This window comes from Erythrolamprus reginae, chromosome Z (assembly GCF_031021105.1).
Source record: "Erythrolamprus reginae isolate rEryReg1 chromosome Z, rEryReg1.hap1, whole genome shotgun sequence".
Taxonomy (NCBI): domain Eukaryota; kingdom Metazoa; phylum Chordata; class Lepidosauria; order Squamata; family Dipsadidae; genus Erythrolamprus; species Erythrolamprus reginae.
The window spans coordinates 7,158,620-7,182,054 of NC_091963.1; the positions used below are offsets into that span (position 1 = coordinate 7,158,620).

The window sequence follows — 23,435 nt, forward strand, 5'->3', positions numbered from 1 at the left end:
CTGTTGTGGAAGGAAAAGCATTCTGCACATGCCTAGGGGCCCTGTGTTTTCATATGCCTCTGCTGGGATCTAAACCAGCTGTGAAGCAATTTTGGAATGCACAATTCCAAATTTGCTTCACAACTGGATGTTTTAATGAGAAGGCTCAGGTAATCAATGGCCAACTTTATTTTTAGAAGTCCAGGTGTTTAGATGATGCCAACATAGCAGGGGAGATGACTTTAAATCTGTTCCCAGGATTGCAAGGAAGGTTGTCTGTTATTCGAAGGAGCGCCAATTTAATAATAATAATAATAATAATAATAATAATAATAATAATAATAATAATAATAATTTATTAGATTTGTATGCCGCCCTTCTCCGAAGACTTATTTATATTCCGGCTTCTTTATTTTTATAACTAACTCAAGGTGGAAACATGCCTTATGTCCTTTTCTCCTCCTATTTTTCCCACAACAATTATTTGATTCGGGCTGAGAAAGAGAGAGAGGGATTGACCCCAAATCACACAGATGGCTTTGATGTCCAAGTCAGGACTAGAACTCACCATCTCCTGTGATTGGCTCAAAGTCACCCAGCTGGTTTTTATGCTTAAGGAGTGGCTAGAATGTACTGTCTTCTGCATTCCAACCAGGGGCCTTAACTGATTGACCAGGGATAGCCAAAGTTGGCTCGTCTATGGCTTGTGGACTTCAACTCCCAGAATTCCTGAGCTAGCATGATTGCCTCAGGAATTCTGGGAGTTGAAGTCCACAAGTCATAGAAGAGCCATCTTTGCCTACCTCTGCCTTAATCAATAGACCAGGAGTAGGCAAAGTTGGCTCTTCTATGGCTTATGGACATTCAACTCCCAGAATTCCTGAGCTAGCATGATTGCCTCAGGAATTCTGGAAGTTGAAGTCCACAAGTCATAGAAGAGCCAATTTTGCCTACCTCTGCCTTAATCGATAGACCAGGCAAAGTTGGCTCTTCTATGGCTTGTGGACTTCAACTCCCAGAATTCCTGAGCCCAATTATGCTAGCTCAGGAATTCTGGGAGTTGAAGTCCACATGTCATAGAAGAGCTAACTTTGCCTACCCCTGCGATAGACCAAATACTAGTGGGAATTCACCAGCTTGGAATCAAGACCAGGAGCGTTAAACACTAGCATTGTGAAAAAAAGGTGTGCTTTCAGTTAAATTTGCATGGTTTGGGCCCTGTCCCTGTTCCTCAACTTTGCCAGGGATATTGTGAGAAAAACTGGATGAGCAAGTGTTAAGGGCGCCATCTTGAAATATTGGTTCCAACTCTGACAAGGCCAATCAAGGAATATTAGTTGTACAATACAGGTTTTGGCTGGCTGGGAAGGCCTGGATTGCTTGGCCCCAAAGGAAGGCTTGAAATTTTTAGGATTACAAGGAGGAGCTTCAGTCTAGCAGAGCCAATCCAGAGTCTCTGTAGGATCGCCAAACTGTAGCGCACATAGGAAAGATCGCTTTCCAACTTTTTTCACTAGTTCTCTTGCGCCCTACGCAGTCCTGCTAACAAACAACAGAAGGGGCAGTGTTCTTTTCTTTTTAAAAATGCTCAGTTTCTCCTTCGTTGGGTCAGGCATTGAGGGCATTGGCATTGTGCATTTACACAAATGCAAGTTTCTCTGCAGAATGTAATTCCTTGCCAGTTTATTTTTGCCGGGGTTGTGGGTGGGAGGGTGGAATTATGTACTTCTTTTGGGGCAACCTCAAACCACTTGAAAGGGGCTTTTCCCACTGAAACCTTTGTAGCAGGTTAGGAAGAAACTTTGGGACTTTTTAAAGCCCTCTTATTTCTGCAAACTCGCAGAGTTGTTTGCCTTGTCCTACCACCTGCACCTTCTTCCTTTTGGAAAATGAGATGTTCGAAACGAGAGAAAAATGTGCATCTGGCCCGAATACTTTTTTTCGGAAAGTGTTCCCAGCATAGGAAGTTGCTAGCTGTGCCAGAGAGGAATTCCTGCGGGTTTGATCTGCTCCGTCGTGTTTCTGGTTAGGGGTGAAGAACTGCAAGATCGGAACAAAATGTCTTTGTTGGCAAACCTTAGCAAGATGAGATTTGTATGTGTTTATGTCAGGGAGGTTGCAATTCCATGCTGACGCCCCTCAGTTTGGGCCAGGGTTGCAAAAGCTGGATTTTTTGCACGAGCCTGGATTAAAACACAAGGCAGGTTGATTTTTTTGGGGGGGAGGGGGCATTTCAGTTCTGAAATATGGGCATATGAGGCCCACCTGCTCCTAAAAAGAAGCCACTCTCACTGCCTGTTTGTCATTAGTTGTAGGTTGTAACGGGTGGGATTCAACCGGTTCGCACCAGTTCGAGCGAACCGGTGGTTACAATTTTTGCACAGTTTGGAGATCCTGTAAATTGCACCACCGGCTGGCGATTTACAGGATTGTTTTTAAATTTAGACTTTTTTTTTTAACTTGAAGATGTGTGGATTCTCCTCTCTGCAGTACTTTGGTACGACCCCACTTGGAATACTGTGTTCAGTTCTGGGGGCCCCAATTTAAAAAGGACATTGATACAGTAGACTAGCTTGTATGATTGGCTCAGGAATTCTGGGAGTTTATTAATCATTTATTTATTTTATTAATCAGATTTGTATGCCGCCCCTCTCCGCAGACTCGGGGCGGCTCACAGCAATGATAGTACAATGTAAACAAATCTAATATTTAAGTTTAAGTTAATTTAAAACCCCAATTAAAAAACCAATCATACATACTAGCATACCATGCATAAATTTTATAAGCCTAGCGGGAGGGAAGCTATCAATTCCCCCATGCCTGATGACAGAGGTGGGTTTTAAGGAGCTTACGAAAGTCTAGGAAGGTGGGGGCAACTCTGATATCCGGGGGGAGTTGGTTCCAAAGGGTCAGGGCCGCCACAGAGAAGGCTCTTCCCCTGGGTCCCACCAAACGACATTGTTTAGTTGACGGGACCCAGAGAAGGCCAACTCTGTGGGACCTAACTGGTCGCTGGGATTTGTGCGGCAGAAGGCGGTCCCGGAGATATTCTGGTCCGGTGCCATGAAGGGCTTTATAGGTCATAACCAACACTTTGAATTGTGACCAGAAACTGATCGGCAACCAATGCAAACTGCGGAGTGTTGGTGTGACATGGGCGTATTTAGGAAAGCCCATGATAGCTCTCGCAGCTGAGTTGAAGTCCACATGTCACAGAAGAGCCGACTTTGCCTACCCCTGCGCTAGAGCAAGTTACAAGGATGGTGAGTGGTCTGGAAACCACGTCCTATGAGGAACGGTTAAAGGATCAAGGGATGTTTAGTCTGCAAAGGAGAAGAATGAGAGGAGACTTGATAGCTTTCTACAAATATCTGAAGGGCTCACCTTCACTGGAGGCCTTCCAACAGAGACTGGGCAATCACCTTTCTGGGATGGTTTAGTGAATCCTGCATTGAGCAGGGGGTTGGACCCGATGACCCTGGAGGTCCCTTCCAACTCTTAGCTTAGCTTGTTGGTGGGAGAACCTCTTGAAAACATGTGGCGATGTTTCATTGGAACGACAACTTTGAAAAACGCTTTGGACTCATTGCTCATAGATTTCTCTTCTTTTCCCCCCATTCAGATAGAAGAAAAATCTCATCTTAATCATGACAGAAAAAATGCTAAAACGGAAACATGATGAATTGGAAGATAATGTTTCGGACATCTCTTCTTCATCTTGGTCGTCTTTCTCATCTTCCTTAGCTTTGTCAGGTTGGGAATCTGACGAAGAAACCTCTCAAGGAGGCATCAGGCCTTCAGTGGCCTTAAACATGGATTACACCCGTAAGTACCAAAGTGTTTCTTAATGTGCTTGTGAAAACGAACCAGGCTAGCGAGTCTGCGGAGAGGGGCGGCATACAAATCTGATTAATAAATAATAAATAAATAAATTGTATTAACTAACCGAAGTCTTCAGTTTTGAAGCCTGACAATAATAATAATAATAAGAAGAAGAAGAAGAAGAAGAAGAATAGAATAGAATAGAATAGAATTTTATTGGCCAAGTGTGATTGGACACACAAGGAATAATAATAATAATAATAATAATAATAATAATAATAATAATTTATTAGATTTGTATGCCGCCCCTCTCCGTAGGCTCGGGGCGGCTAACAACAATGATAAAAACAGCATGTGACAATCCAATAATAAAACAACTAAAAACCCTTATTATAAAACCAAACATACACACAGACATACCATGCATAACAATCTTTCCTTCACATTATTTTAAATGCTAATTTTGCAAAACATTCACACAGCTTTGGGCCGGTAATCCTCAGCTCGTTCATTTACTGTTTAAAGTTACAACAGCACTGGAAAAGTGGCAACTGGGACAATTTTTCACACTCACAACCATTGCAGCATCCCCGTGGCCATGTGATCAAAATTCCGGTGCTTGACAAGTGGTTCACATTAATGACAATCCTGTGATCACCTTTTGCAAGTCAAAGGGGAAGCAAGATTCGCTTAACAATTGTGTTGCTGACTTAATGACTTGCAGTGATTTGCTTAATAGCTGTGGCAAAAAAAAGGTTGTAAAATGGGGCAGAGTTCACTTAACATTTGTCTAGCTCAACAACAAAAGTTTTGGATTCCATGGTGGACATAAGTTGAGCACTTGCCTGTGTTGGGCTTAAGAGTTGAAAACAGCTGTCAGAAATAGTGACAGGAGCCAGAACAGCTGTATTAGATTAGATTAGATTAGATTAGATTTATTGGGTTTATATGCCGCCCCTCTCCGCAGACTCGGGGCGGCTCACAACAATGGCAAAAACTGTACATAGTGACAAATCTAATATTTACCAATCTAATTACAGTTTTAGGTTAAAAAGTTCATAAAAGCAACCCCAATATATATAAAAAACAAGCACACAATCAATCATACACCAAAACAACATGGGCAAGGGGGAGATGTTTCAATTCTCCCATGCCTGATGGCAGAGGTGGGTTTTAAGGAGTTTACAAAAGGCAAGGAGGGTGGGGGCAATCCTAATCTCTGGGGGGAGCTGGTTCCAGAGGGTCGGAGCCATCACAGAGAAGGCTCTTCCCCTGGGTTCTGCCAGACGACATTAAGATGGTCCATGTGCAAAAAATCAGCAAAAATCACAGAAATCTTGCTTGTGGGAGTGTCTTCACACAAAATTTTGCTTGCTGTGCATGCACAGAAGACAAATTTCAGCTGAGTGCACATCCTGAAAATCATTACTGGAGCATAGCCCCTGACCTTTCCGGTAGCAGGCTTTCTCTGCCTCAGGTGGTTTGGTATAGGTGGACCCCATTCTCCTTTATGGCAGCCCCTGAGTTAGTTAGTTAGTCATTCATTCATTCATTCATTCATTCGTTCAATTTTTTTATGCCGCCCTTCTCCTTAGACTCAGGGTGGCTTGCAACATGTTAGCAATAGCACTTTTTAACAGTGCCAGCCTATTGCCCCCACAATCTGGGTCCTCATTTGACCCACCTCGGAAGGATGGAAGGCTGAGTCAACCTTGAGCCGGTGATGAGATTTGAACCGCTGACCTACAGATCTACAGTCAGCTTCAGAGGCCTGCAATACAGCACTCTACTTGCTGTGCCACCCCGGCTCTTGATATTGACAAATTATACAGTGATACCAATTCATTCTTTATACCTTGGTGTAGACCAGTGATTTTCAACCTTTTTTGAGCTGCGGCACATTTTTTACATTTACGAAACCCTGGGGCACATTGAGTGGCAGGGGGACGGGGGACTAAAACAAGTTTGGACAAAAAAATTCTCTCTCTCTCTCCTCCTCCCTTTCACTCTCTTTCTTTCTCCCTCCCTCTTTCTCTCCCTCCCTCTTTCTTTCTCTCCCCTTCCTCTTTCTTTCTCTCTCTCTCCATCCCTCTTTCTTTCTCTTCCTTCCTTCCTCTCTTTTTTGCTCTCTTTCTCTCTCCCTCCCTACCTCCCTCTATGTCTCTCTCCTTCCCTCCCTCTCTTTCTCTCTCTCTTTCTCTCTCTCTTGTTCTCTCTCTCTTTCTCTCTTGTTATCTTTCTCTTGCTTTCTCTCTCTCTCTCTCTTGCTTGCTTTCTCTCTCTCTCTTTCTCTCTCTCTTGCTTTCTTTCTCTTTCTTTCTCTCTCTCTTGCTTTCTTTCTCTCTGAGCTTCGCGGCACACCTGACCATGTCTCGCGGCACACTGGTTGAAAAACCCTGATGTAGACTTCTACTAACTACATAGCCTCTAACCCTGTCCCATCCAGTTCACTTTATTTTCATTAACCCGGTTCATCTTTCTATCCATAATTTCAAACTGAATGTGTTCCACCATGTTCCGGTACCAATCAATTTTGTATTGTCCTATTTGCTGCCTCCTTCCAACAAACTATTATCGCCTGGGCACTTTCTTTCTTTTTTAAATTAAATATCTTTATTAATTATTAACATTTTAAAAAAAGACAAAACAAATACAGAACAACGAAAGAGATTTAAACTAAAGACAAAAACAAAACAGATAAACAAAAAATTGGCCAACCTACTTGTTGGCATTGCAACTACAGCTTTCTAACTGTTATTTTCTATATTCATTTATAAAAATCTTGGCCGTATTAGTTTCATACTTATGTCCAATATTTAAAAAAGAATAACGAGGAGTAACAAGGTTGCTAAAAAATAATATATTTGACTGTGATATGAATACTGTACAGTAGTACCTCTAGATACGAGCTGCTCTACATGCGAGTATTTCAATATACGAGCCACGAGGGGAGAGACATTTCTGTTCTAGTCCCGAGCTCAAATTCGGGATATGAGCCGAGCATCCACTAGATGGCGCAAGAATCCTTGCTTTTGGTTATCTCGGAGGGGAAAAAAGTTATTTGTTCCAGATACGAGTTGCCTCGAGATACAAGCTCCCTTATAGAACAAATTATGTTCGTATCTAGGGCTGCTACTGTATTTATAATTTTAAGTAAAACCCAATTGTACCCTCTATTCCTGGGCACTTTTTATGGCTGCTTCTTTCATTTCTCTGAATTCTCCCATATCAAGAGATTCACACATCTTAAAGCTGCTGAAGTAGAGAAACGTTAATTTAGAGCAGGTTCTGGGAGTTGGAAGTCCGCAAGTCTTAACAGATGCCGAGTTTGAAGAGCTCTGATTTAGAGGGAAGTTATGGCGGTGGGGGGCGGTGGTGGTTGTCTATTTCTATTGGCCAAAAGAATAACGGCCGTCCACCCTTCCTTCCCTCATTCTTCCCGCAGCGGTGTCCATCTTGAAGAAAAGCAAGGGGCTGAAGAAAAACAGTGTCGAATTTGACCGGGTCACCGTTTACTACTTCCAGCGTTGCCAAGGATTTACTGCCGTACCTAGTTCTGGGGGCTGCACTTTGGGGATGGCTAGCAGGCATTCTTACTCCCGTGAGTTCACCATATCCGAGTTTTGGGAGCAGCAGCAGATTGACCGGTATGAGAAGTTGAAGGAGATGGTGCTGGAAGAAAAACTGAGCGCCCTTAAACAAAAAGTAAGAATTTTCTCCTTTGTAAGCGTCCTGGGTTCAATTCTTCATGTCACCAGTCAGACATCTTTTTTTAGGGAACTCAGGTTGCCTGGGGCTTAGTCTCCTCCTCCTCCTCTTGGCTCCCAAAGGGAGATAAAAGTCACTTAGCTCTACAACCAGGAGCAATGTGGAAAGATGTACAATTCTCCTTGAAGAGAGTTGGAAAAATGTGTGCCACAGAGTTTTGGATTCCTGGGGAAATTTTTTTGCTGTGTCTTTACTTTAAAAAAAACTTTAAGCAACTTTTTAATGTTGTTTATAAAGTTTTCATTTATTTCTTAAATGGAAGAATAGCAACCAGACCCCTTAATTGAGGTAGCCATAATATTTTGATTGATTGATTGATTGATTGATTGATTTCCCCTTCTCCAGGGGATTCAGGGTGGCTGAAACTTATTTGGCCCTGAAATCTACTTTGTCACTTCTCCATGCTTTCTTTCCATGGAGAACAACAATGTTCTCAGGATGTTTGAGAATTTATTTTTTTTAATTTCTGTTGGTGGTTGGGTTATTATTTTTTATTTTTTTTACTTTTGCTGAAGCTGAATTTTGGAATGGGCAGAAGAGACATGGTTCTCTATTGCCTTCCTTCTGGTTAAACCTCTGGGAGGAACATAGAACAGGAGAAGTCAGCTCGCTGGTTATATACAGGCATCCTCAAATTATAGCCATTCATTTAGTGACAGCTCAAAGTTACAATGGCAGTGGAAAAATATGATTTATGACTGGTCCTTGTTCTGTCGGGCTCTCTGGTAGAATCCTCCCAGAAATTCACAGGTACAAATTTCAGACACACACACACACACACGTTTGAAAATTCAGAACAATGTTCTTTATAATGAAAATTCACTTAACCTAAGCCCTCCTTTGGTATAGCAAAGAGCACTTGTCTCCAAACAAACTGGCAATTTGTACAAGTCCCTTATCAGTTCTGTGATACTTAGCTTGCAGCTGTGAGGCAATTCACAGTCCTTCTTCTTTCACAAAGTGAAACACACTTTGCCCTGGTTTAGTTTCCAAGCGGGGAAAAATCAGCACACAAAAGGTCAAAGTCAGCAAAGCAGTCACGAAACACAACGATCAGATAATCCTCCACAATGGCCAAACCCACAGGCTGCTCTTTATAGCAGCCTCACTAATTACCACAGCCCCACCCAACCACAGGTGGCCTCATTTTCTTTGATAATAATCTCTCAGTTGTTGTTGCCTATGCATCGCTCTCCGCATGCGTGGCTGTATCATTAACTCTTGTTCTGAATCCAAGGAGGAGCTAGATAATTGATCTCCTTCTGAGCTGTCTGCCCCACTCTCCTCCTCCCTGTCACTCATGTCTTCTTGGTCAGAGGAGCCTTCATCATCAGATTCCACCGGGGGTAAAACAAACCTGCAGCATGTGGATGTCTCCCCCACATCCACAGACCTTGGGGCAGGAGCTGGGCCAGAACTAACCACAACAGTCCTTATACCTATGACTGCCACTTTTCCTGCAGTCACATAGCTGCAATTAGAAGCCTTGGCAACTATGGTTGCGGCATCCAAGGTTTTCAGGGAGGGGCGGCATATAAATTTAATAAATAATAATAATTATTATTGTCAGTTTGCAACCTTCCCAGCTAGCTGCCAACAAGTAAAGTAGGGGATGGGTATCTGCTTAGAAAGTCTTGAACTCCCAAAGTAGCGCCTTGCAGGACTAAGGGTCTTCTTTGTCTCCCCAATCCAGCTGACCAAGAATGGTACAGTATATTCGGAGGAAGCGATGAACCTGACCATAGATGATATCTTGGTGGACGACGTCGACCTCATCAACCTGGATGCGAGCAGCTCCTTCCTCATGCCTTACTCCGCCAAGAAGAGACGGGTCTTGCTGAAAGAAATGGGAGTCAAGACGATTGACCGGGAGGAGAAGTATCAGCTGCAGAAGATACGTCATTCTCGGAAGAACTGTGGCTGTCAATGCCAGGAGTTCTGTGACTCCGAAAGCTGCAGCTGCAGCTTGGCAGGAATTAAATGCCAGGTGGGTGACCTCCCCTTAAAAAACCCCAACACGGCCAAAAGAATTTTAGCAGCTTTGTTACTCCTGGTTGTTTTTCCCGGCCAGGTTTGTGTAGGAACAGATTAGTTACATTAAGACGGAGCTTAGAAACATAGAAGAGTGACGGCAAAAAGACCTCATGGTCCATCTAGTCTGCCCTTATACTATTTCCTGTATTTTATCTTACAATGGATCTATGTTTATCCCAGGCATGTTTAAATTCAGTTACTGTGGATTTACCAACCACGTCTGCTGGAAGTTTGTTCCAAGGATCTACTACTCTTTCAGTGAAATAATATTTTCTCACGTTGCTTTTGATCTTTCCCCCAACTAGTTGCTTCCCAATTATTTTCTGCTATTGACCCCTCCCCCATCCCAAGGAAGAAGTAAACATTTCGCGTGCCCCCAACTCTCTGATCTGGCCCCCAATTGAATTTCAGTGTTAATATTTATCATTTTACTTATTATAAGCCGCAAGCAAATGATTAGTAATAGCAATACAGCGATCCCTCATTTTTCGCGCAGGATGCGTTCCAAGACCATCCGTGAAAAACGAATTTCCATGCAGTAGGGGAAATATATTTTTTATGTATTTAATGAGTATTTGGACATTTAAAACCCACCCTTTGCATTCAACAGTCATTCTATAATGTTTCTCAGCTGGAACTACGTGTGATATCCTACCAGTTTCTTTAATAGAGTACAGTAGTACTGTAGAAGAATTTTATGAATTTTTAATGGATTTAAAGTTTCTAGTGGATTTAATGGATTTAAGCCCCCTTTAAAAACCAGTGAAGTAGCGAATCCGCGAAAGATGAACCGTGAAGTGGCGAGGGATTACTGCAGTGTTTAGATTTATATACCGCTTCACGGTGCTTTTACAGCCCTCTCTAAGTGGTTTACAGAGTCAGCCTATTGCCCCCATCAATCTGTTTCCTCATTTGACCCACCTTGGAAGGATGGAAGGCTGAGTCAACCTTGAGCTGATGATGAGATTTGAACTGCTGAACTACAGCTAGCAGTTAGCTGAAGTAGCCTGCAGTGCTGCACTCTAACCCCTGCACCACCCCACCTCTTTATTGGATGGGGAAGGCTTTACTCTAATCCTGCCTTAGCCATGAAGCTACTCACTTAAGGCTATTTTCTCTCAACCCACCTCACAGGGTTGCTATGAGGAAAATAGAAGGAGGAAGGGGTGTTAGATATCTTTGTCTCCTTAAGTTACTTACAAACAATAATAGTGAGATAATCAAAAAATAAATAAAATCTCAAAAGGCTAAGTAGGGGGCAAGGGAAGCCTAACCAAAGACCCAATCCTTGAAACTATATGTTTGCTAGGAAATGCCTTGTAATGACCAGTGCCTCGATTTGCTGTTGGATCCCTTTTGTTTTGAAAAGGACCTGCTCTTTAATTGCACATGTGAATGCCCAACAGTGTACATATTCATGTGAATGGCTAGAACCCAGCACATTTTGCAGGATTGAGAAAGTATTTTGGGGCCAGGATTCTTGAAATATTCAGCAACAAGGGTGTGACCTCAGATCAAACAATGTAGTGTGGTTATGTCAGGGAATTGTGCAAACCCGTATCCAAATGGAGTCAGAGAAGCTGATAAGATTAAGATAACCTTCGTTGTCTCTTTTTTTTAAAGCTGTGAGAACACTGGCACACATTAAAAATGAAATTCGGTTGCCTGCCCTCAAATAACTTTTATATAGTTTTATAGAGATAAATAAATACACAATTTACAGTAAATAAGAGAGATGTGGCATTGTGAGGTAACTTGACACAGCAGGAACATTGTGAGGTAAATTACAGAGACCATATAGATAGAGCACATGGGAAAAAAAAGGCAGGGAACAAGGAACCTCCCCCCTTTACTCTCAGCAATCAATCACAGCTCAGAGTAACCAATCACAGGTCAGATTCCCTCATGCAGTGGCCTTTAACCAATTAGCTATAACTGTGTGTTCATGCAGTGTATGACACTGTCCTCAGGGGGGCGCTTAAGAAGCTCAGAGCAAATAATGCAGCCAATAACATCCAGATGTTTTATGGGAAACATTGTGGAATGGAATGGAACAGAACAGAATAGGACAGTGATGGCAAACCTTTTTTTCCTCAGGTGACGAAAGTGCAAGCTCACATGCTATCGCACCTGCGCAAGCGTCCACACCCATAATTCAATGCCTGGGGAGGGCAAAAACAACCCCCCACCCCTCCGCGAGGGCCTTAGGAGGTTGGAAATGGCCCGTTTTCCAACTTGGGCCTGGTAGGCCCATTTTTCACTCTCCCCAGGTTCCAGAGGCTTCCCTGGAGACTGGGGAGGGCAAAAAAACCCCTCCACCATTCCCCCAGAAGCCCTCTGGAAGCTGGAAATGTCCTCCCAGAGCCTCTGTGCAAGCCGAAAATCAGTTGCCCGCTACACACATGCGCACTAGATCAAAGACTCACTTGCCAGCAGATATGGCTCTGCGTGCCACAGGTCCACCATCACTGGAATAGAATATAGAGTACAGTGATACCTCATCTTACAAATGCCTCGTCATACAAACTTTTCGAGATACAAACCCGGGGTTTAAGATTTTTTTGCCTCTTCTTACAAACTATTTTCACCTTACAAACACGCCGCTGCTGCTGGGATGCCCTGCCTCTGTACTTCCGTTGCCAGCGAAGCACCCGTTTTTGCACTGCTGGGATTCTCTTGAGGCTCCCCTCCATGGGAAACCCCACCTCCGGACTTCGGTGTTTTTGTGATGCTGCAGGGGAATCCCAGCAGGGGAATCTAGCAGTGCAAAAACGGGCGCTTCGCTGGCAATGGAAGTCCGGAGGTGGGGTTTCCCATGGAGGGGAGACTCAGGGGAATCACAGCAGCGCAAAAACCAATGCTTCAGCTGGCAAAAGGGGTGAATTTTGGGTTTGCACGCATTAATCGCTTTTCCGTTGATTCCTATGGGAAACATGGTTTCGTCTTACAAACTTTTCACCTTAAGAACCTCGTCCCGGAACCAATTAAGTTTGTAAGACAAGGTATCACTGTACAGACTATAGAATATAGAGTATAGAGAGAGTGGAGAGTATAATTCTTTATTAGCCAAGTGTGATTGGGCGCACATGGATTTTGTCTTTGATGCATAGGTTTCTCTTCTAAATGTTTGATCTCTCTTTCCAACAGGGGAATTTAACTGCCTTTCCTTGTCAGTGCACCAAAGACTGCTGTGGAAACATAGAGGGGAGAATTGAGTTCAACCCAAGTCGGGTGCAGACACATTTCATGCACACCCTCATGAGGCTAGAAATGGAAGAGAAGCAGCAAAGCGACGATGGGGACGTTGAGTCTGAGGAATCCTTCCAGGATCATCATCATCAGCCACCTGACCAGCCGGTCAACGAGGCGGACTACGAAGAAAGTGACGTCTCGGAGATGCCCGGCTTAGAATTCAGCGCTGTTTTGGAGACGGCCAGTGAGAACAGCTGCAGTAGCAGCATGACCGACTCGTCGGCATCGTCCAGTGAGAGTGTGGATTCGGAAGGGTTGTTTGAAACGAGCGTAGAGTCACCGTCGGGCAGTGAAGAAAACGGCCTGGCGCAGATCCGCCACTACTACAATTCGGATGAGGAAGAAGAGTCCAGTAGCTTTGACCAATGCCAGGATAATTTGAGTTATTTCCAACCTTTAGATTTCTTCAGCATGGAGGTGGAAAACCAATATGCTTTCAGCCCCGTTGTAGAGACGGGCTATAGTTTAGGTTATTTAACCAAAATCGGTGAATTGGATGAGAACGCCAATCAGGGGCCAAGCGGCATCTACGAGCAGTTCTACGCTGGACGAAATGAAGAAAGTGACAACTACTCCCCATTTTCCTTCGGAGAACTGGATTCCAGGAACCACATGGATCTCAGTATTTCCTCCAATTCTTTGGATTTGTCCCAGTCCTCTTCCGATTACAACCTGGGTCCTCTGTATAACTCTTTGAAAGAGTATGTAGACAACTTCACAGTTTTGCAACTGCAGGCATCAAATCAGCCCTCTTTGGGGGCACCAGCAGATCAGAACAGCTTTCTGGAGTCCTTGATTGGGTCGTCTGAACCCGTCCCAGAAATCTCAGCACCGTCTTCAGACAACCAGTTTTCTGAAGATGCCATTAAATCATCTCTAGAACAGAGCACGGAGGATTAATTTTTTATACTTTTTTTGTTGCTTTTTTTTTATGAAAGGAAAGGCTGGACAATTTATTTCCTATGGTGAATAAACATTCCTTTTCTGTTAGATGCTGGGAAGAAGTTCTTTCGAAGCAGATAAATCAATATTGTTTTTATTTTGGACACTTTGTAGAGAGAGAGAAAAAGTTTTTATTTGTTTTTTTTAAAAAACTCTTTGTGGTAAAGAGTTTAAAGAGGGGGGGAGGGTGCAAGGGTGATTTTGTAGATTCAAACACAATTTTCTTGCATTTTGTATTGGGGGGGGGGGAGATGAGATTTTGTAAGGGATATCTCTTATATATCTTTTAAGTTTGTGGATTACCAAACCAGCACCTTCTGCAAACATGCGGAAAATGTTTGTGGACAATTTTTCTGCAATTGTTTTGTGAGAGTTACAGAAGTGTATTTATTGTGCAAATTATTTTGCTGTTGATGAACTGGCAAAAATGTTTACAACCGGGGAAATAATTATGTTATTTGCATTATTATTATTATTATTTTTTGCTCCCCTATTTATGGGAAAGGATCACCAATTTAAACAAGCTTCAACAAAGCATGGGATTTTATTTAAATTAGTTATAGTTTATATTATATATTATATGTGCAATCATTTTCTTTCTGCATAATATATGTATATATATATATATATAATTTATTTGTCACGGGCTTTCTTGGTTAGGCTGTGGTCAGTTAAGGTGCTGAAAGGGAAAGAGAAAACTGGCCCTTGAGGATTTATTTGAATTAGGTACCCCCTTACTTCATCTCCTCTTCACCTCCTTTGGATTAAACAAGATGATGACCTTGTAAACTGCATCTTCTCCTTCCACCCCTCTCCCTCCCTAATTCCGTCTTTCCTTCCTTCATCCCTCCATAACTCCTTCCTTCCTTCCCTCCTTCCTCCCTGCCCTCCCTCCTTCCTTCCTTCCTTCCTTCCCTTCCTCCTCCTTACAAAAATTAAGGAGGGAGGAAAGGCGGAAAGGAAGGAAGCTCCCCTCCCTCCCTAATTCCTTCTTTCCTTCCTCCCTGCCCCCCATAATTCTATCCATAACTCCTTCCTTCCTTCCTTCCCTCCCTCCCTTCTTGCAGAAATTAAAGTGAGAGGGAAGACAGAAAGGAAGGAAGATTACAACCCTTCCTAATTCCTTCCTTCTCCCCTCTTTCCCTTCCTCAGATGTCTACACTACGAATTTGAAATCCTATTCCACAAATCTTGAATTCTTCAAGGAAGAATTTAGCGACTGGCATGGAAGAGTTGAGGGGAAAGGTCTCAGAAGTTTTAACGGGTCGCCCCAAAACTTTTTGTCTCTTTCCCTTCCTTCAACCTTTCTTCTGGCCATTCCTAACCTTGTTTTCCGGAGTGATATTGAATTGACTCCAAAGATGTTTTTGCTTCGTAACGCAGATGCCATTTAGAAGTTTTGAATCGAAATTTGGAAACATATTATTTGCTGCCTACTTCATATATTTGGACAAAACAGGGCTCTACTTTTACTGGGGATTAGCAGAACCTTTGAATATTTGTGATGGATACAACTGGCTGTGCAATTGTTTTGGAATCAAAGCCATTGCTTAGCAAAGAATTTGAGTCTTGGAAGGTGTGAATTGGGAGCCTTCTCAATCTGTGTGTTTCCCAACACTTCAATTTTCAGAATTTCCCAGCCAGCATAAGTGGCTGCAGAATTCTGGGAATTGAAATTGCACAGTGTAAAGTTGTTGGAATTTGAGAAGCACTATTCTAAACGTTGCAATACAGCTGAAAGTGTCTGTGGTCAACAGCTTTTCATCTGCAGAGTTCACGCATTGAATTAGGAATAGCAGCGTCTTGCTACTAATTAAGGAGAGAGGGAAACCCCCTGATTTCTGCAGTTTTATACTTGAATAAGACTGGCAGTTAAATATAACAAATTATCAAATAGATAGAGAGGAACAAAACCTACGAACTATTTAACTATTTAAGAGAGAGAGTTTACATTGTGTTATAAATTATTATTTTTATTTATTTAATTATCTAAGTATTTGGCCATGGAACCTGGATAGAAAATACCTTATTTGTCAGTATGGATGCCTGCCCAGATTGGATAAGTATCTGAGAACATTTTACAGTCTTGGGAAGAGAATGAAGAAGAGAAACATGTTATGATTTTTGAAATTTTGGATATATCTTGTGGGAGAGAAGGACAAAGTAGAAATCTAGTTCCCAAGAAGCTGTACTTCTCATTTCTTGAGTTGGGCTGACAGATTGTGATAGCCACAGGACCAGTATTTTGACCGCTGAGAAGATCCCTTGCAACTTGATGATAGATGATAAGTTTAATCTTCAAAAAGAACATGGAAACAGTTCTAGTCAGTAATTCCTGCCACTGTAGTTCAAAGTTTGAAAAAGTTCAGAAAAGATTGGAAGTGGAGAAAACACTGATTTCTTTATCTCTGTTTGTTTTTCTTTTGCATTGGCCAAGCCAGGAGAACAAGATATATATTTTAAAATAAGCCAACTTGCATGATTTTGAATGAGAGGAAAGTATTTCATGGCTTGTTGCTGAAATTTGAAGGATAACCATCAAGATCAGTATTTCGTAAAATTTTAGGAGATGTGGATGTGATCTCGGAAGTTTTAAGATGGCATCCATAAAACCCAGAGAGCGCTTCCACTGCACTGTTGGGGTACCGTCATGAAATTTTGGGCCCACGCGAGAACCAAGTGAAGCATCCATCACCTGTCGTGGCCGCCATCTTGATTTTGGGGGATCGTATCCTACAGATTTTCTGCAATAACTTCTTTCCAGGTTTAGCGAGGACACACATTAGGACTAAACGTTTTGCACATTTGTGCATTGCTATATCTTCCCTAGGCTACACCATCCTGTAAAATGAGTAGGTTGCTATTCAGGAAAAGAGAACGGGACATAATTTGAAATAACTTCTTAGCTTCTGGTTAGAGTACTTTCATGAGTGACTTGATTTGGGATAGGTGTTGTCTAGGAGGGGGTATTTATAGCCTGGGAAATTGGTGCAAGGGAAGTTTAAAAAAACATTTTGGTCTTTTCATTGTCTCAGCTGATCGACCTTGTCCTTTGACCTTCAATAATTTACAAAGGGCCTCAAACTTCTTCCCGAGTTGGAAGCTTTTGTGAAGACAGCTGGACCCCATCTGGTGTATGCAGAGAAATAGTTAACAAACGGTGGCAGAATAAAATGTCTGCAGAAATAATGTGGCATAACCCTACTGTGGGCAGCTTTTATTTTTAAAAGTATTTTCTGGATATTATAGTTTTCCATATTTGTATTTAATTGATGGGATATTTTTTTAAAAAAACAACAAAAACCCAATTTATATTAATTATTACTTTGTAAGTATTTTCCCCTTTGGGTACTGTTTATATATACTTTTTTGGCACTAATGCAATCACTTTTAGAACATTCCTATTTTCTCGGCATATTTTTCTAGAAAAACAACTTCATTTTCTAATGAATGTCAGGGGGGGTAATGGACACAGCTGTCTTGTCCTGCCTTTTTGTTTTTTCCACCCACCTGCTTTAATTTATTTGTTTTGTTTTGGCACCAATCCTGACTCAGTATGCACTGATTTGTAAATAAATGCATATTTCTGTTTTTCTGCATATTTTGTAAAAGGGTTTTTTGGCTGTTCTTTAAAAAAAAAAACTAAGTTCCCATTGTTCTTTTAAAAAACCCTAAGCTAAATCTGGGTATTTATTGACATAATATGTAATTTAGCCAATGTATTGATGGAAGTCATTTGGTTTAAACCGCTCCGCCTTTGTTTCGGGGGATTTTATTTTTCTGTGTATATATTGGATTCATGTTACTTAAAGGTACAGATTTTATTTTTCCTTCTCATTTGCTGTATAAAACCCCAAACCAAACAAAGGAGGGGAAAAAACCCACATTATCCCAGCAATTTGCTGTCTCTCATTTTGTTGAAGCAATATGAAGAATTTTTTTTATCCTTTCAATTAAAAAAAAATAATGATGAAAGTAGACTTTGTGTGTGTGCTTTGATTCTTCTTCATGGTAGATTGAACAGGGGAATATCAAATGTATGCTGACCACTAGTAATTGTGCCTCTTCTTCCCTCCCTACTTTGAATGTAGTGGTTGCTATTTATTTCTTTTCTAATTTGCCATAGGGGAGGAGTCCCCCCCTCTAGCAAAAGAAAGAAAGAGAGAAAGAAACAAAGAAAAAGAGTGGGGGAGGGAGAAAGAAAGAAGGAAAGAAAGAAGGAAAACGAAGAGAATGAAAAAACTAACAAATGGACAGGGGGAATTTGAAATCCTATGACATGAAGCAAACTCTTTTAATGGTTACATTCACATCATAGAGCAGAATAACAGGATTGGAAGGGACCTTGGGGGTCTTATAGTCCAATCCTTTGCTTTCCAGTTTCTCTTTAAAAACCTCCAGTAATAGAAAACCTGTTAAATTAGCTTTGTACGCCAGTTGAGCTGGTGATTCAGTGTGCTATGAACACAATCACAAAATTGTTTTGACTGAGAGAGGCAACTCTCACTAAATGTACATTGCTCCAAAAAATAAAGGGAACACTTAAAAAAACAGAATATAACTTCAAGTAAATTAAACTTCTGTGAAATCAAACTGTTCACTTGGGAAGCAACACTGATTGACAGACAATTCCACATGCTGTTGTGCAAATGGAATAGAATAGAATAGAATTTTTATTGGCCAAGTGTGATTGGACACACAAGGAATTTGTCTTGGTGCATATGCTCTCAACGTACATAAAATAAAATATACATTTGTCAAGAATCATGTGATACAACACTTAATGATTGTCATAGGGGTCAAATAAGCAATGAAGAAGCAATATTAATAAAAATCTTAGGATATAGTTGTGCAAATGAAATATTCAATGAGAATACGTATTTCATTCAGATCTAGGGTGGGTTGAGTGTTCCCTTTATTTTTTTTGAGCAGTATTATTTGCATTTCCCTGAAAAATCCCCAGGTCACCTTAAGGCTCATCCGAACACTTGGCTAAGTTTCCCTGACCCATTTCGTAAGCTGAGCTTTAGTTTAGCCAAAACACCTCACAATTCCTAAAGAAAAGTAAACCAGGACTAGCAAAATTCTCTTTTTGCCAAGAAACATTGGTGTAACACTCGGGTTTCTGTGTAGCTTGAAGAATAAAGATCCCATTTGCAAAAGGAGAAAGCAGGCAGAAGGGGCGTGGCAAGGATGCAAAACCTAGCCAATTTGCACACCTCCTCTTGCTGTGGTTTGGGCTCTTATTTCTGTATTACACAATTCCAGAAGATTAGATTAGATTATTATTAGAGTTGGAAGGGACCTTGTAGGTCATCAAGTCCAACCCCCAGCTCAAGCCGGAGTCCCTGCACCATTTCAGACAAATGGCCATCCAATCTCACTTTGAAAGTGTCAAGTGTTGGAGCTTCCACAATCTCTGCAGATAAGCTGTTCCCCTGGTTGATCACTCTCACCATCAGAAAGTTTCTTCTTATTTCCGCGTTGAATCTCTCGTTGGTCAATTTCCATCCATTATTCCTCGTCTACCCTTCTGGTGCCTTGGAAAATAGCCTGACCCCCTCCTCTCTGTGGCAGCCCCCCAAATACTGGAAGATTGCTATAATGTAACCCCTGGTTCTTCTCTTCGCCAGACTGGCCATGCCCAGTTCCTGCAATCATTCTTAATATTGTTTTGTTAGATTTGTTTATTTTATTTTATTTATTTATTACTTGGATTTGTATGCCGCCCCTCTCCGAAGACTCGGGGCGGCTCACAACATGTAGAAACAAATCATAAGTAATCAAACAATTTAAAATTTTAAAGATTTAAAAAACCCCATATACTAACAGACACACACACAAGCATACCATATATAAATTAAACGTGCCCAGGGGGAGATGTTTCAATTCCCCCATGCCTGACGGCAAAGGTGGGTTTTAAGAAGTTTACGGAAGGCAGGAAGAGTAGGGGCAGTTCTAATCTCCGGGGGGAGTTGGTTCCAGAGGGCCGGTGCCGCCACAGAGAAGGCTCTTCCCCTGGGGCCCGCCAACCGACATTGCTTAGTTGACGGGACCCGGAGAAGGCCCACTCTGTTTATTTTATTTATTTTGTTTATTTTATTTATTTATTTTTGTCAAGTCCCTTTTGGTAGTATACAAGAAACGACCCTGTTTTTATTTATTTATTTATTTATTCATTCATTCATTCATTCATTCATTCATTCATTCATTTATTGGATTTGTATGCCACCCCTCTCCGTAGACTCGAGGCGGCTAACAACAGTAACAAAAAAACAGCATGTAAATCCAATACTAAAACAACTAAAAAACCCTTATTGTAAAACCAAACATACATCCATACAAACATACCATACATGAATTGTAAAGGCCTAGGGGGAAAGAATATCTCAGTTCCCCCATGCCTGATGGCAGAGGTGGGTTTTAAGGAGCTAACGAAAGGCAAGGAGGGTGGGGCAATTCTAATCTCCGAGGGAGTTGGTTCCAGAGGGCCGGGGCCGCCACAGAGAAGGCTTTTTCCCTGGGCCCCGCCAAACGACATTGCTTTGTTGACGGGACCCGGAGGAGGCCCACTCTGTGGGACCTAACCAGTCGCTGGGATTCATGCGGCAGAAGGCAGTCTTGTAGATACCCTGGTCCGGTGCCATGAAGGGCTTTATAGGTGATGACCAACACTTATATACATGATATTGGGACTAATAAGAGAGAAACATAGGGCAGGGGACGGTAAGCACACTGGTACATTTATGCACACTTCTTACTGACCTCTTAGGAATGAGGTGAGGTCAACAGTGGATAGTCTAAGGGTAAAGTTTTGGGAGTTAGGTGATGATATTATAGAGCAGTGTTTTTCAACCAGTGTGCCGAGGCACACTAGTGTGCCGCGAGACATGGTCAGGCGTGCCACGAAGAAGGAAGCTCAGGTTCCAAAGAAAGTAAGAGAGAAAGAAAGCAAGAGAGAGAGAGAGAAAATGAGAGGAAGGGAGAAAGAGCGAGAGAAATGAGCAAAAAAGGGAGGGAAAAAAATGAGAAAATGATTGAGGCAGAGAATGAGAGGAAAGAGAGAGAAACAAAAGAGAGAGAGAAGTGACTCTTGATTTAAATCATATGATAAAAAAGCACCCAAAGAATAAGAGAGAAAACCCCCCCAGCCCTGACTTAATTTTGGAAATGGTTCAAGAGTGTGTATACACACACACACACACACACACAAGGGGGGGAGGAGACAGGGATGGAAAAAGAGAGGAGAGTGTCTTAGAGTGTCATTTTGTGTCATTTTGGTTGGTGGTGTGCCCCAGGATTTTGTAAATGTAAAAAATGTGCCGTGGCTCAAAAAAGGTTGAAAATCACTGTTATAGAGTATGGTAGTGAGTTCCATGCATCAACTTATTCGGTTACTAAAGTCATATTTTCTATAGTCAGGAGCAGTGTACTTTGAGTTTGTATCTGTTATGTGTTTGTATATTGTTGTGGTTGAAGCTGAAGTAGTCATTGACAGAAAGGACTTGTAGCAGATGATTTTATGGGCTATGCTTAGGTCGTGTTTAAGGCGACGAAGCGCCAAGCTTTCTAAGCCTAGGATTTTAAGTCTGTTTGCGTAAGATATTATCTTGCGAGTAGAGGAGTGGAGGACTCTTCTAGTAAAGTATCTCTGGACACTTTCTAATGTATTTATGTCCGAAATGCGGTGTAGCTTCCAGACAGATGAGCTGTATTCGAGAATTGGTCTGGTGAATGTTTTGTATGCCTTGGTTAGTAGAGTGATATTATCAGAGGAGAAGCTATGTAGGATTAGGTTGACGATGCTGTTGCAATGGGCTTTGGTACTTAGGTCCTTCGATACAAGTATTCCAACATTACCTCCAGAACCGCCTGCTACCGCACGAATCCCAGCGACCGATATGGTCCCACAGAGTTGGCCTTCTCCGGGTCCCTTCGACTAAACAATGTCGTTTGGCGGGCCCCAGAGGAAGAGCCTTCTTTGTGGCGGCCCCGGCCCTCTGGAACCAACTCCCTCCGGAGATTAGAATTGCCCCCACCCTCCCTGTCTTTCGTAAACTACTCAAGACTCATTTATACTGCCAGGCATGGGGAAGTTGAGATATTCCTTCCCCCCAGGCAATTACAAGTTATGCATGGTATATTTGCCTGTGTGTTTGGTTTTATTATAAGGGTTTTTAGTTGTTTTATTATTGGATTGTCACATGCTGTTTTTATTATTGTTGTTAGCCGCCCTGAGTCTACGGAGAGGAGCGGCATACAAATCCAATAAATTATTATTAAATTATTATTATTATTATTATTATTATTATTATTATTATTATTATTATTATTATTATCTTTTATGGAGCAAGGGTTGTCTGTAAGGTCTTGTTTATCCAGCTTGTCTTTGATGCTTATATTCTTTTTGCCAATGTGATTGCTAGACAGCAGCAAAAATATAGAGAAAAATTGAGTTTTTTTGTAGTGCAGATGTGATCTGGCCACATTTGTGCCCAAAGGCGTATCTGTTTGGAATCTAATGAGGTACAAGGCCACTTCTTTAGACCCCCACCAACAATTACTAGCCATCCCCTCTAAATAAATGCAAGCCTTAGGAGAAGCATTGGGCATGAAAGCAGATGCTAACATTCTCTGGGAAGTGAACAATCACTTTGGGCAACGTCGTTGTTGCAGCCTGGAAGATCATTTTTCAGCTCTCAAAGGACCCAGCTGTGTTATTGGATGGTTTTAGTATGGATTCGCTTTGGGCAAAGAGGGAAGTGTTCAGAATTACACACCATTCCTGCTTCCTCGGTGTTCTGACAAGAAGGATACGATGCTTCTGGAAAGCAAATCCAGCAGCTGAAAATATTCTGGGTGGGCCAACAGCCTGGGAACAACCTGCATCCTTGCCAACAAAGCTTTCTTTTTCTTCTTCTTAAAAGTCTAAAACTTCCTGGCGCCTTCAGACAATTCACAGCCATTCAGGTCTTGTGAGATTGATGGCATATAGAAACTCGTAGGTGGCCTGCCAAATACAGAGCTCCTCAAGTTTATTCCCAGGCTGAAGGTGGGAAAAGGGGGGGGGAGACCCCCCTTCTCCTGAAATTAAATTCCAGCCTGATTTTCCCAAAGGCGGTGGGTGTAGGGAGGCGTCGTCCCACATGTCATTTTAAATACAAAGCAGAAACAGATTTGGCAGCCTGCAAAAGGCCAAGAAGCAAGGGCCTTGCCTGATTTTGTGCCCTGGAAGCACAGTGGTCAGTTGGGCACTGTGGCCAAAGTCATTCCAGGAAACGAGACAGTTATGTGTGTTTGTGTTTATGTTTATTAGATTTGTATGCCGCCCCTCTCCGTAGACTCGGGGCGGCTCACAACACAATAAAAAACAGTTTATAACAAATCTAATAAATTTACAATTTAAAATATTTTTAAAAACCCATTATTAAACAGACATACACACAAGCATACCATATATAAATTGTATAGTCCCAGGGGAGATATCTCAGTTCCCCCATGCCTGACGACAAAGGTGGGTTTTAAGGAGTTTACGAAAGGCAAGGAGGGTGGGGGCAGTTCTAATCTCTGGGGGGAGCTGGTTCCAGAGAGTCAGGGCCGCCACAGAGAAGGCTCTTCCCCTGGGGCCCACCAACTGA

The 23,435-nt window shown here is 42.1% G+C and overlaps 1 protein-coding gene across 2 annotated transcripts in view; it reads left to right on the forward strand.

Annotated features, from left to right (window-relative positions):
* CSRNP1 (cysteine and serine rich nuclear protein 1) overlaps nucleotides 1-14,416 on the forward strand; it is a 31,403-nt gene extending 16,987 nt beyond the window's left edge. Inside the window, exons 3-6 of one of the 2 annotated variants that reach the window (XM_070726370.1) lie at nucleotides 3,602-3,804; nucleotides 7,247-7,506; nucleotides 9,263-9,556; nucleotides 12,751-14,416. In XM_070726370.1, the coding sequence (XP_070582471.1) occupies nucleotides 3,627-3,804; nucleotides 7,247-7,506; nucleotides 9,263-9,556; nucleotides 12,751-13,755 (1,737 nt within the window). In that variant the 5' untranslated portion in view covers nucleotides 3,602-3,626 and the 3' untranslated portion in view covers nucleotides 13,756-14,416. The remainder of the gene's footprint in view (nucleotides 1-3,601; nucleotides 3,805-7,246; nucleotides 7,507-9,262; nucleotides 9,557-12,750) is intronic. The other variant, XM_070726371.1, reaches the window with a different exon arrangement.
* Nucleotides 14,417-23,435: the final 9,019 nt, after the last annotated feature.